This window comes from Cyanistes caeruleus, chromosome 1, assembly GCF_971803275.1.
Source record: "Cyanistes caeruleus chromosome 1, bCyaCae1.hap1.1, whole genome shotgun sequence".
Taxonomy (NCBI): Eukaryota; Metazoa; Chordata; class Aves; order Passeriformes; family Paridae; genus Cyanistes; species Cyanistes caeruleus.
In genome coordinates, this window is record NC_141701.1 from 27,021,679 (window position 1) to 27,036,602 (window position 14,924).

Here is a 14,924-nt window from a genome sequence, read left to right on the forward strand (position 1 = left end):
ATATTCTTCTAGGATTGGACAAGATATGTGTGCTTTGTAACAGATTGTGAGATGGTGGGGTTTAAAATCCCTGTAATTTTAGGGTATTTAGGAAATAATTAATTTGAGATAATCTCTTTTGGGGAAATAAGTATGTTCAATTTTTATTCTTCCTACAATTTTCGTGTTATCTTTTTTATAGAAAAATGTAAAATAAAGTTTTAAACAAGAATCTGAAAGCTTGCCCTTAACCTACCAAAGGGTATCTAGAACATTAACTTTTCTTTAAGTCTTTCCTGCTTTTGATTCTTTGGCATCTTATAGAAAAAAGATAATAATTCAGAAAAAAAAGTTTTTATATCTTCAGCATGACATTACTGTGCCCAACAGACAGAAAATTAAAAATTATATATCTTCAAATCTAATTTTGAACTAGCTTTAGTTCAGTGCTTTAACAAAAAAATTTATACATTGTACATACACAATATTACTGATACCTTTACAGAGCAAGCTGTGCAAATATCATCTCAATAGGCATTAAATGCAGTGCAGTGGAATGTATTTTTCCACACCAAGACATTCAGTAACTAGATCTTGCCTAAATCCCACAAAACTCAATTTTTATGAACAAAGTTAAAACTCTAACACGCGTAGCTCAGTTTGTATTTCCCTTGAAGCTGTTTCTACAATTCACAGATTTTAGTGCACAGAAACCATTTCCTGCCTGATCTCCTGCATTTAGCTTAATGTTTAAACTGATAATAGTGAAAGTTGGAATGGAAATATGATTAAGAACTTAAAGCTATTTTTAAAGTTTTCCTGATATAAATACAGAAAGTATAATAATAGATGAATTTCTTTATATACTCGTGATTACCCTTTCTTATTATATTAGCATCAGTTCCCGTGAAGAACAATTTAAAAATAAAAAGCTAATCATTACTAATGAATGCAGTGTTGATTATTGTAATGCTAGTAATGCTAGCATGTTAATGTTAGCATTCAAAGAGCTAATTTTGTACAGCACCATTAAAAACACTCTGAATTTTTTCTTGGAATCACTGCAGATAAATGCATTTTTTGCCATGAAATTGAAGGGGAGTTGGGTTGAGCATGAAGTAGTACAGATGTCTTGAGAGGGAAGTTTTTTGGAAAAAATGTAATGTGCTTTTCTAAACCAACATCCAGATTGGAAAAAATCAGACAAAACTCGACTCATTTTTTTCAAGTAGTTCTAATAAAATCTGATCTAATGTAAGCTAGACTAATACTACTTCTCAGAAATATCTACAGATATTTCTCCATTCATGCTTTTAGGCCATCATTAATTTATCATCACCCCTACTATACTGTGGAGTAGCAGAGGCTCATCCTTGACATTCTGATCTTGACTATGTCTTTTTCTCCTTTTGCTATCACTGTAGTCAGACAGAGCAGAAACAGAAAAATTCTACCGGAGCACTGTGAAGTTTAGGGTAAGTAAATCCTGTGTTACTGATATCAGGTGAAGTTCTGGCTCTACTATTTCACAGGATTTTTTTTCAATCACTGAAAATCACTGTTGGTTTAAGAATATCACCAGAAAGCATTGCATCAATGGCATATCAGTGCTCAGCTGAAAATACTGCTGAAAAGCTCACCACTAAAGACTGCCATCTTCATAAACAGTCTTTAAACGCAATTCTAAATATTATTTTGGAATTATAATAAATTAATAAAATAGAATTTGATTAGTTTTTGTGAAGTCATCCCAGCACACACTAAAGACAATAGCCCCATTTGCCAGAGATTCATTAAAAAAAGTTAAAACTCCTGAAGAGAGATGATAACTCTATTCTGTAAACTCATTTGAAGTACCTCATTGTACTGAACAGTTCATCACTCACAGGAGCAATCAAAAATTCAGAGATACTCATGGCACTTCGTAAAAACAAAGATGTGTTTGATTTAGGAAAATTGTTAATGTTGCTCCTAAATGTTTGGGTTATTTTGCCAGTGGAAAATAGGTAGTTTTTTTAATTCCTGATAGATGTAGAGCTCTGTGACACTAAGCACACATCTGTTATTGCCCTCTCCACTTTTGCACCTGCCTTCTTCAGAGTTAATTTTTTCTCAGTGACTGTGGTATCATTACTTAAATACTTGATATTAAGCTATGTAAAAGTGCAGGATATACACTATAGAGTCAAATGAGTTCGACAGAGTGAACCCTAAAGCAAGAGACTGAAATGGATTGGTATGGTTTTATTTTAAGTTCACACTCACTGTATATTTAGGGCTCTTGATTTCTGGAGAAACTAATGGGAGTTGAGGATCTAACCACATGCAAGATATAGATATAATGTGGGAATTTGTCATATGACTAAATGCTAATTAGCAGTTACTGATATTAATGCACTTTAGACTAAATTTTCCCTCTTAGACATGTGTCTGAGAGCAGGGGAGAGAGAGACCATAAGAGGCTGTTTGTCTCAATCAATTTTTTGGTTTACTTTGCACACTGTTCAGGTATTAATTGCTCATTACTCACATAGAATAAAAGGTCAGTGCTGCAGGCTGGCTGCTGCCAACACAATTTTCACCCCTCATTGCAAAGGTATTTCAGATTACAGAGAGATGAAGCCCAGAGTTCCACATCCCTCTATTACTCCCAAGCAAAAACAACAACAAAGTAAGGCATCCCAGGATCTTTAAAAAGGAAAAGATAAATGTCCCACAGCTTTCCTACTTTATCTTAGGAAAGAATAAAGCATGCAGATAAGAGTAATCACTTAGATGATGGACTGCAGGGAGATGTTGGAAACCTTAGTGTAATGGGAGGAAGCAGCATACAAATATAATGGAAGAAAAAAAATCTATTAAAAAAAAAAATTAAAAACCCAAACCAACCAACCAACCAACCAAAAAAACCCAGCCAAATTTATCATCCTATGGTGAATCTGATGTTTGGAACACATGCCTTCTGCAGGTTGCAAGCAAGAAATCTAACTCACCATCTCACTGAGTGGTCCCTCAAATTGCTTTAGGTAGCCTTGTTCTAAAAGCTGAAAGACTTTTAAGAAGTGCTTGTGTAGTGGCCTCCCCACCTCCACTCACCAACCACATGCCAAACATTTTAGTCTGGTCAGAGCTACAACTGAAAAAACAGAATGTAATATCAAATTATAATCAAATTATAATTATAAAAATAATAATCAAATATATAAGAGACTGTTAATAATCCACACAAAACAGATTAAAATCTCAGGCACAGGGGACTCAAAGCAGGGCAGAGCCAAGCTCTTGGTGTTTTCAAGGAGATAATCTTATATGCCAGTACTTAGGAAGCTACATGCTTAGCATGCTGACTCTTCAAATATTATTGCAGTCATGAATCAGTCTAAGCAGGTTTTTGACAGCAAATAAATACATTATGATTACTGTGAAGTTTAAATTGACCTCTCTGCTCTTCAACAGCTTGATGTGATATCAGTGATTCCATTTGACATTTTATACTTCTTCTTTGGATTTAATCCAGCACTTCGAGCAAACAGGATGCTAAAGGTAAGATCTGTGTTAGTGATGGATGGCTCACCATGCCTAGATGTTTTTGCAATGCAACACATTGTTTTCTAATATTTATGAATATGAAATTTAGAAACTGTAAATATCTTCAGACTGAGGTACAACATAACTAAATAAAGAAACAAAAAATACCAGTCATAGTCTAGCCAAATGAAGCCCTAATTTTCTTATTTTTCTTCTGACTTTGTTATTTCCTAATTTCAATAAGTATTTTTTTGACTAAAGCTAGGTTTTTCACGCTATTTAAATTAATCTCAAATTACCTGCTTATTTTTCAAAGATTAAAAAAATACAAATTAATGCCAAAGTACTTTCCCCTTCTATTGTTTATGTCAGGTGTTTAAAAGCAAAGGAGGTAATTTAAAGGACAAAAATGATACACAGAATACCTATAAAGCACAAAGTTACTTTTGTTGTTGAGTCCAAAGACACTTGGAGTTGTGTAATGAAAGGTCTGAGAAGGAATTAGAACACAGGAGAACCTAGCAGGCCACTCCTGGTTAAATACATTTCTCTGCACACAATCAACATTGACAAAGAATTGATTTTCATTTAAAGCTGGAGGGGAACACAAGACCTCTGACAATAAAATGAAGATGTTCTTCACTTTGATATTCAATAAAACTTAAAAATTCCTTCAATAAGAACCAAAATAATATGAAAGAATGAAAAGTTAAATAGTACCTTGTATTAGAAACCAGCTGTGTACTGAACAAAAACAAATTAAAAAGCTACACTAAACATCAGCTGCAAATACTAAACAGGAAGAATTCGATACAGCTGCCATTGGTACCACAAAGTATCCTCTAGTATGTGGCTGTTGATACATATGATCACTTACTGAAAATTACTGGAATTTCAGGAAGAGAAAAAATGCCTGCAATTTTTTGTGATCATGTTGCCCAAGCAATTATGTATGTTTGAGGAAGCAGAAGTTGCTCACCTGCAGTACTCTGACCCAAATAGCAAGGTTATTTCTGTAATCAGATTAAGGGGATACTCAACACCCAGAAAAACACTTGACTCAAATTTATCTTTGCTTTCCAGTTCACATTTTGGTTAAATGTTTGTCATGGTTTAGGAATAGCATTCTCCAATTTAGTACTCCCAATAAAACTGTATGCTGGTCCCTCTCCCCCTTCAACTAGAGACAAAAAAGGCAATGATCTCAGCTAGAGAAAAGAACAATTTACTGGAAACAAGGAGATAAGAAAATGAACACTTACAACAACATTGCTAATGACAGAGGGTGTAAGAAAAGAAATTATTCACATGGAAAAACTCCCCAATAATAAACAATACCAGACAGCTCCCTCTGCTAGATTTTCTCAATAGGAAGAAACACCTTTCTTCCCTGGAAGAGACAGCCCCTTTATCCCACCCCCAGCAATGCCCTGAGGTGGTATGGAATAACATCCAGTCCTAGCCATGCACCTCCCAGCTGCTGCAAAAATTAACCCTGTCCTAGCCAGAACCAATATTTATAGAAAGTCTGATCACTGAAAAATCCATTTGCAAAATGTGCATGTGAATTGATGCCAGTAGTATTATAAAAACAATGTGTACTGAAACATAGTGATTGGATTACTTTCATTTGTTTTCCATTCAGCATAACACATTCTTTGAGTTTAATGATCGTTTGGAAGCTATTATGGAAAAAGCATACATCTACAGGTATGTGCTGATAAAACTCAAGTAGCATGCAAAGCTTGGCACAGAATGCATTTCAAGTGACTTCATGAGTTGTCATTTAAGCATTGGGTGGAATATGATACAGCTTTAACTGTTCATTTTAAAGGGTTTTTTTAAAATATCTGTCTTTATGGTGATCATTAAAGTAATATATATATAAGGCCTCACTTATGTATGAAATCTAGCTCACTTCAGCTGGCCTAGTTCAGGCAAAATATTCACCAAACAGAGGCTTCTGTGAAAATTTAATTGATCAGAAGTTTCAGAAAGTTTCTTTGCTGAAAGAGCTAAAGGACACTTTCTTTAGGTTGTTAATAGCTGTTCCAAATCCTCAGTAGCTGTTTATTTGTACGTAATAGGAGTTATGAGCCTGAGCCTGTGTCAACATTTTTCTTCAAACATGCTCTCCCCATGAACCTGGCATATACAGAAACTTGATCCTTCACTGCACTGACTACAGTTGGAAGGAGAATCAATTCCACACAGTTCTCAAATAGTGATTATAACTGTAGTCTGCCGAACTGTGTTCTCACCTTCTCCACTGACAGAAAGAATTTTGGATCCAGCTCAAGTAGACCATGGACATCACTATGGCAAGTTTCATAGGCCCCTCAGCTGTCAGTGATGCTGCTAAGATGCTATGAACCCATCTGCTTTGTCACCATCATCATTATTGTCAATGTCATTAGGCCTAGTTTATCTTGGGTAATACCTACACCAACAGATCCTTTTCCCTGTCCCAGTTTTGGGGCATGTATTGCTCCAGTCTGCTGGTGCTGCAGAAATATATTGGTTACCATCTTACCCTATTTCAGAGATTATTGCACTTAAACAGTACACTTGATATTAATACATTCAAATGAGATATTTTATGAGATTTTAAAACAAAATAAATTTCAAAAAGAGGTTCAAATATCCTCTCTTTCATTTTTTTTCATGTACCTGTGAAATAAAGAAAAACTTAAAAGTTTGAAAATTCTACTAAAATATTTTTGAGATGCTGACGTTCACAAAACTTATTCTAATATTGCCCTCTCTTTTCACTCATGGAAGATTCCTTTTTGGTTTGATTTGGGTTTTTTGTTTTGTTTTAATTTTTTTATTTTTTTATTTTATAATTGTTTTTGTTCAAGAGAGGACTGAATTTCCACAACATGAAGAAATTTCTTGTCAGTTTCTGAATGTCTCCCTTCTCCAGTTTCTAATTTCATTTTAAAAAATGGGTCATCATCTGTTTATCATGTTTAAATTTTTCTAGTATTGATGAGCTTTAAAATTAATTGTTTTAAAATTAATTATTTTCCATATTATATCCTTTGCTTTTTGGATTCATAATTCAATGATTTTTCTGTATCTCCTATAATACTTGCTGTGAGTATTGGGAGATACTGTATATATAATATAGATAGTATACAATAATATAGACCATTCTGAATCAAGTAGTTTGTATGTAACAATACTGCTGTGTGCATGTGGATTTCAAAGAAATGGGAACAAATTTAAAACTCATTTTCACCCAAATAAAGTTTTCCAAGGGACAGAATTTCCTACTATTATCAAAATATGGAATGGGAGATGAATGTCCAAAGGACAAGTTGTGAAGGGGATGTGTATTCCTTCAAGCTAGAGCAACTTTGAAGGATATGATGTTCATTTACATGTCAAAAAACAGGAAAGGTGCTCATTCAGAAAGGCTAAGACACACAGAGCAAGATCTGGAATGACAGAGCCAGCTACTCTGCCCTGCCAGAGAGTTTTTACCATGATATTGGTTAAGAACCACCACTGTGTGTTGTTGCTTGTGTCTTTGCTTCCTGGTCAAAGGCCTACCCATATTTCCAATATTAAATCACTTGCAGAATGTAAACTTCAGAATTTAAATATTACAAAGTGAATCTATTTTCTAATTTGCACTTCAGAAAGCACTGACTCCTGGTTTTGCTCATTGACAAATGGAAAACAGAGGTAGTTATACAGAAGGGTAATGGAGGAGCTAAAAAAACTTAAAAACCTCAGTCTTTTTGTGCAAACTACTGCATTTTATTTTAATGTGGTAATCTTGCTTTGGTCTGAGATTGGTATAGCCACAATTTCAGCAATAAGATATCAATTAATTAGATAATATCAAACTAAGTTTCTACACAGCAGGTGCACAAAACTGGGGGAATTTTCTTCTCAAACTAATTAGTTTGAGTTTGCATGAATAGAGCTAGCACAAGTTACTTACATCTTCTCATTGTGATAAATTCAACATATGTCTGGAGAAATATAACAAAGCAAAGGTTTTCTGAATCTTCACTCAGACCTCAGGAGTCCATTTTCATGGATTCAAACTTGAACAGAAGACCTAGCATGGGCAATATTGCAACATTACTAGGTTACAACAGCTCTCTGCTGTTGTCTATAGCTTGCAATACTAAACAGAGCTGTCCTGGAAGCACACCAACTTTTAAACAGAGAAATGGAGTTCATTTGTGAGCATCATAAAGAAGAAGAGTACATTTAGGTAGATTTATCTAACGGCATTGAGAGGCCAACGAGGGCACACAAAGGCACCTGAAGAAGCAGCAAAGGAGTGCTTAATGAAGTAACCACAGAGATATTAGCTCCCTCTAACTTTGTTTATAGACCAAACTTAGTTAGATTTTATTAAATACCATAAAACCACTTTCTCAGTTATTCTGCACTGCATGCTGCATTGAATTCTAGCTGTAGCAGATAAACTCATTAACTACCAGCCTGTGTTTAGGCAAGTCCTGCACTTTGCCTGCTTATTTATCCCCTGCTTGCATGAATATTTCAATAGAGATCTAAATCCAGGAGATCTTTCTTTTGATCCCCATGCACTGAACAGGGGATATACAATGAGATCATTGTTGTATTAAACAGAAAGCTGCTTGGTGCTTAAGCAGTTCATCATTGGTATTCTTCAAAGAATTGGCCATAAGCATAAGAACTGGGATTAGGAATGATATAACTCCTGCTGTAGCAACTAAATCATACTATTTAGAGGGTCTACTGCAGGTTTATACTCTAGGTCTTGTAAAGCAGTTCATTTCTGACCTCAGACATTTCTTGGCTTTGGTTCACAAGTTTAGAGCCTATCTTGGATTGAATTGGGGAAACACATTATTTTTTACCCTGTATCCTCATTAATATATAGCTTCAAATTTCTGGAAATATTCATAGGCATTTAAAGAAGTGGACTATAAACTCCTCAGGGAACCATAATTTGAATATTATCCCTTGTCAAATAAGCTAGTGAAGATATTTATTTGACCTTGGACAGAAGTGAGAGATGGGAAACTGCCAGCTATTTTTTCATAAAATCAATACAGGTGGGGAACTACTTATTGTGTGCTTAACATTAACACTGTTAATCCAAAAAAGTAATGGTTCTATATTTTTTTAAAAAGGAAAAAATTAAGTTGTTTAACAGGAATCTGTTGACTTTTATAGGGTCATTCGAACAACTGGATACTTGCTGTTTATCTTGCACATTAATGCATGCCTGTATTATTGGGCTTCAGACTATGAAGGAATTGGCAGCACTAGATGGGTCTATGATGGCGAAGGAAACATGTAAGTCTTTTTCTTTTGCAAGAGGTTTTTTTTTTATTTTGCTCATTCCTGCCTCCCCATCCTTCTCCCATGCCACTACTTGCAGGGTATGCCCTTACTTTTTAAGTGCTTGAATAGCAAAGTTTTATCATCATGACTGCTGATCAGCAGCTTTCAATACTAACATATATTTGGAGGGCAGGTGCAGTGAATAATCAGATCACCACTTCCAGCTTTTATAGGTTTATGAGTCAGTGCTAAGTGCTAACTTAATTAAACATTTAGAAAGCAACAAGGGTCATAAATTAAACTTGCTGGTTGTATATGCATATGGGAACTGTTAAAAGGATTGTATAGCAATCCCTCACAGGAAACACAGGGAGAATTTGGGAGATTTTTTGCTGCCACACAGCACCATGCCATTAAAAGTGCAACATTTTAGTCCCTCTACACCATGGTGATTGGTCTGAAAAAAATTCCACCAGCTCTCTCTGATCTTTTGAGAAGGTCATGCTTAAATATTATCAGAGTGTCTTCAGGTGAAACAACTGGATTTTAGCACAATTTTCCACAAACTCCTTGTGACAGCACTGGTCAGGTGCCAGGTAAGGACCATTTACTAAGATGATGAAGTAAGATAAAAAAGCAAAGTCATAGTATATTCGGTGTAGTTTTGTAAAGATGTATCTAGTAGGTTCAGCTGTATGAAAACTTATTTCTTTCAAAGGCCATAATATAGATAAAGCCATAGAAGCTCAATTTGCTCTTTGATTACATTCCTTGCAAAAACACATAGAGTATCTTACTCTGTCATAAATTGCCTTCTAAACAACCTTTCACCTTTCTCTTGGAGATGTGCTCCTCTTGTTTGTAGTTTTGTCAAACTTCACAAGTTTGGTGTCAAGTCACTACCTTGAAGGATAAGAAAATAGCCTTTGAGAGTTTACACTTTGTGCAAACCAGCATGGATATTTTATGGTTATCTCTTGAAAGAAAGACATGTCAGAAGTTTCCACACACCATTAAAATATACACCTTGAGTACTGCAGTCAGACATGTGCAAGCAGGGTCATGGTGCTTAGTGGACCACTAATGTAAGTAAAGTTATAGATGGGTGTTCATTTACAGGATTGAGGTTTCCAGAAATCTGACAAGAAAAATGCAGAAGCAATTTCCATTATAGCTGTTTTCTGTTAATGCGATTCTTGGAAATACTTGCCTCATACCCCAAAAAAATAAGGTACATAAGAATAAGAAACCTAAAAACTCTGAAACTGGAGAGTTTACTCAGTGTTCAGAACAGGCAAGAAAGAATTACCTGTTTTTCACAGAGAAAAATATTTCACACTTTTCTCAGAAAAATAATTGGTAGAAATTTATTGGGTTTACCACAGACAATGCAGTTGTACCCTAGCAGTGGCCAGGATTTTCAATATTTTGTGATACCTTTCCATGAGGACACAAGAAAAAGTTCTCAAATGAAGTCACACTGCAATCACTTGGAATGTAGAGAAGATTTGTTTTATAAACATGATAATAAAATGATAATTCAAGTTCTGCATTAAACTGAGGTTCTTAAATAAAATGCATGTTTCGATATCCAAATAGCCAAATACAAGAAAAACATTATCTGTTGGAATGAGTCCAGAGAAGGCCACTAAGTTAATCACAGGGCTGGAGAACCTTTCCTACCTACCTTGGGATCGTACAGCCCAAAGTGAAGGCACTGGGGAGAACTTCTAGCACCTTCCTGTACCTAAAGGGGAGCCTACAAGAATGCAGCACGGGGAATTTTTACAAGGGCATGCAGAGATAGAGCAAGGGGGAATGGCTTTAAACTGAAAAAGGACACCTTTAAATTAGATATTAGGAAGAAATTCCTTACTATAAGGGTGGTAAGGCACTGTAACAGGTTGCCCAGAGAGACTGTGAAGACTCCCAATCCATGACGGTGTTCAAGGCCAGGCTGGATGGGGCTCTGAGCAATCTGGTCTAGTGGAAGGTGTCCCTCCCATTGTAGGGGTGTTGGAACTGAATAATCTTTAAGGTCCCTAGCAACTCAAACCATTCAATGGTTCTATGATATATCCATCTAAACCTCATTAAGCCATTAATCCACTTCATCCTGACAATTGTTTAGTGAGTGTATGACTTTATTCTTTTGTCTGTATCTAACTCATACTGGAATATGTAGTGCCATGAACATGGAACCCCAAAGAGAATTCTGCAACGAGCTGCATTTCCTAAAGTACAGCTTTGTATCCCACTAACAGCAAATGCTGACTGTGTGGAACAGTCATTGCCTTTGAGAATTAGGCATGACATAAAATTTAATCATCAAATGTTTGAGGATTTTTTCACACACAGAGACATCGTGTGAACATTAGTTATAACTGGGGATGTAAGTGAATTTAAACTTATCAGACAACATACTTCTAGGTATATTGACTCATTAAGAAAGCAGATATAAGAACAATTCATCAGGAAAGGTGGCTAGTGCTGCAGCATATATTATGGCACAGCAGTGAATTTACAATTTGCTTTCACAGAGCATTCAGGGTTGATAATATTTGAAGAAAAATATGCCAGTAGTCTCACAAAGAATGGAAACATTCAGAAGGAAGAATAGGGAAACATAGATACTTAGCTAATTTTAAAAAATGACTGTAAGCAGCTTGACAAGTAAAGCAAAATTCTAGCTGTCTCAGATTACACCAACCCACAGAAAATGATCTGGCACTGATTTAGTGGCATTATGTATTATTAATGCTTTATGTAGAATCCCTACTGTGTCCATAAAAGATTGCTAGTTATGGCCAAAACCAGTTCTTAAGAATGTCAGCACTCCTAGGTTTTTTTTCTTCTCAGGCTAAAAAGAATTAAGAGACAGCAGTTTCCTCTATAAGTTTGATTACATACATGCTCCTGAGCAAGCACACTAGCTGGTGAACTAAATCTATAGCTAACAGCTATACACAACACTCAAATCACAAGCAAAATTATCAAAATAGATCTTCTGCAAATTTCTGCAAGCTCTATTCCTTTCTGGCTCTTGTCCAGACTCTAAAGTATTAGTGTCAGTCTATGATTTGAGCTCTTTTGTACAGCAGCCTTCAGTCAAAGCCTTTGACTTGAGATGTAAAAGGCAGTCAACTTTACCTCCCTGCAACACACCCAAATTAGCCACACACAGTGTTCCCAGCATTAAAAGTGCACTCATAAGCTTGGGTTAGGTAAGACCTCAGTCTCTCCTAATGCAGAAGCACAGCATCACTAATGCAACACCAGAGTGTAGAGTTTATGCAGGGACAGATATTGAAAAGGTTTCTTAAGTGGACAGTTTCAACTATATGTGTGTATTTACAATCTAATTTAACTACCTAAGTAAAAGATCAATCTCCCTAATTACTGAGGAAAGTGGACAAATCTTTTTTCAGGGATTCAGTGTAATGTCATTGCTCTGGATTGTTCCAAAGAAGTATCTCTTTCATCACTGCTCACAGAGAAACTAGGGAGCTGATATTCTCATGCAAACCCTCCAGGTCAGCAGTAAATTCGAAAAAAAAAACCCGAATCATTTCATTTTGCTCACGGTGTGCTTCTGCTGTTTACAAGTCATCCACAGGCAGTCTGCAAAATTATTTGGCAAATTTAAGACATCTATTTGCATCCCAATAATGTTTCTCTGTAGTCTGCCTTCCTGTTCTGGGCACAGACTTAGTGGATATCTGCAAGTCCCAGAAAATGGTCGCTGTACGTGTCTAGAACAAATCAACTCCTTTGGTATGCATTGCCCAATGCACAGTGAGACTGGCAAATCTTGAAATGTGTCCCATGGGTATCAGCTGTGCATTGCTCTTGCAATAGGTCTGATGTGTCACGATCACAGTGCTTGCTATGCAAAGACAGTTTTGTGCCTCCAGACAAGCTGTGAATGCACAGCCCAGCTCATATGTCAGACTTTCGGACCTGCTACCCACAGCCATACTTTCTTGAGTAAAAGTTTTATCGTTTGCTCCACTGTGTCTGAGATCATCAGACCCACAGGCACCTGATGAACACGTCACTCTAGAGGAGGGAACAAGAAGGAAGTCATTAGTTTAGAAAGACTGCAGCTTTACTCTGCTTAAACCCATCCTGCCTGTAAACTAAGAGTCAAACGTGATAGTCCTGAAACCATGCTTCCCTGAGCTGATATGAATATGTAAATACCACCTCAAGAGCTGAGAGACACATGCACAAAGACTTGATTTACCTGCACTAACCAAAACCATGAAGGATTAGCGTATTCTGAAGTGGACTTTCCTGCAAAAGATATTTCTACTGATGTAATATTACATCTTATTTGCATTCTAAATGTTTTCATACTTAGCATTTTTTTTTTAAGGAAAAATCTAGTAGTTTGATTGCCTGAAGGATAAACATACTCTCATGATGTGCAGAGGCAAAAATCCCTTTCTTGTCTCATGACTGTTGTTTACTTTAACAGTAATTTTATAGCAGGCTGGTAAACTGTACAGTGAACAGCGATAGTTTCCAGACACATGCTGGTAGGAAGCAGAGCTGCTAATACTTTTGAAATACAAGTTCTTTTTTCCTGGCTTTCCTTAAACATAATTTACAATATCATTTCCCCCCTTCTTAGGGAAGAAGAAAGCTGCTCTGTATTTCAACTGTGCAACTTTCATTTCAGATTAAAATAAAAACAAAAATGCATAAATGGAGAAAACCTGTTCCAAGGAGATAGAGAACATCACGTGCCTTGCTAATAGAAAGGCACATACTTCTTTTGAAGTATGAAAGCATGAAGTTTGAAATCACAGTATATTAACTAAATCTTAATAAACGGTAGGAAGAGATTAAAAAAAAAACCAAAAAACCTCACATTTTGGACTTACAACACTGCAAAGAAGAATGTGACCCCTAAACTCCTCTGAGGAGCTGCTTTCATTCTTTGTAGACATTCCCAGAATAAAGATTATAATGTCTATCATGGTGGAGTTAACAGACTTGGCACACAAAGCCATTGTGGGTGAGGGAGTCACTTAATTACTTTTTGTTTCCTAAAGTAAGTATCACAGAAGTAATGTTAATTTCTTTACTTTTATATTACCCAATTATACATGTTTCAAGCACCACAGCATTCTCAGTTATGGCAAACCAATATGATATCATGATATTAATATGCTTTACATAATTCCCCTCAGCCAAGCTAAAAGCATCCTTTAATGCTTAAATCTGTAATTCTTCCAAAACAGACCTGAATCCTTTTCATATTATTTGTTTATGCTACAGAAGTCTAAGTAAAAGCTGCCACTTATGCATACTTTGCTGGAAACATGCATATGTGATTTTTTTTTTTATCCCAAGTGAAAATATTATTGTGGCATAATATAGCATTTCATTTTGCATCCCTAACAAGGAAAAATGATAAGATGGAAAACATGCAATGAATTTTTTATTTAAGGACTCTGTATGAAAATGGCCAGTTCTGATTTAACATCTAAAACTAGAAAACTATCGGAAAGTGATCATTGCATTTTATTAATCTGAAACCAAGAAAAAAGGGACTTTTTAATGAAAAGTAGATATCAATTGCTTGGTAAAGCCTTACATTTTGGGTGAAACTTTGAAAACACTTTCAAATGATTTAAGAAAAAACAAACCTCTGGAATTGGCTGCTATTGTGAGTTTATTTTCTCATATTTGCACAAAACTGACCCTCCAGTTGTATTATTATGTGAACCCCTTATTAGAGCAGAGTTCACATCTTAAAAAGAGAGGAGTCTGAAATACCTGAGGTCTGCAAGCAGACCAGGTGGCCTCAGGTTCAGAGCAGGCATGAGAAGACTCATGCAAGACTTTCTACTTCAAAACAAACTTCTCTCCAAAAATATTTCTTCTGTGTCTTATGTTTGGGGGCAGGGGTTGTTTGGGTTTTTTTTAGTTATTATTTAAAATGCAACAAAATTCAACACACATAAGGAATCCTCATTGCTTCAGAAGCAGTAGTCACAGCTGAAGTAAAAGAAAATCCCACTTTATAATTAAGGGAGATGAAGTTCCACTCCCATTCTTCAGCAAAGCTGAAGTCTGATGGTATAGAAATTTAGGAAGTCACATTGTAA

The 14,924-nt window shown here is 35.8% G+C and overlaps 1 protein-coding gene across 1 annotated transcript in view; it reads left to right on the forward strand.

The window, feature by feature from the left end:
* Window positions 1–14,924, forward strand: part of CNGB3 (cyclic nucleotide gated channel subunit beta 3) — a 58,490-nt gene that overhangs the window by 28,171 nt on the left and 15,395 nt on the right. Inside the window, exons 7-10 of the mRNA XM_086883563.1 lie at window positions 1,404–1,454; window positions 3,436–3,522; window positions 5,153–5,217; window positions 8,695–8,817. Coding sequence (XP_086739689.1) covers window positions 1,404–1,454; window positions 3,436–3,522; window positions 5,153–5,217; window positions 8,695–8,817 — 326 coding nt within the window. The remainder of the gene's footprint in view (window positions 1–1,403; window positions 1,455–3,435; window positions 3,523–5,152; window positions 5,218–8,694; window positions 8,818–14,924) is intronic.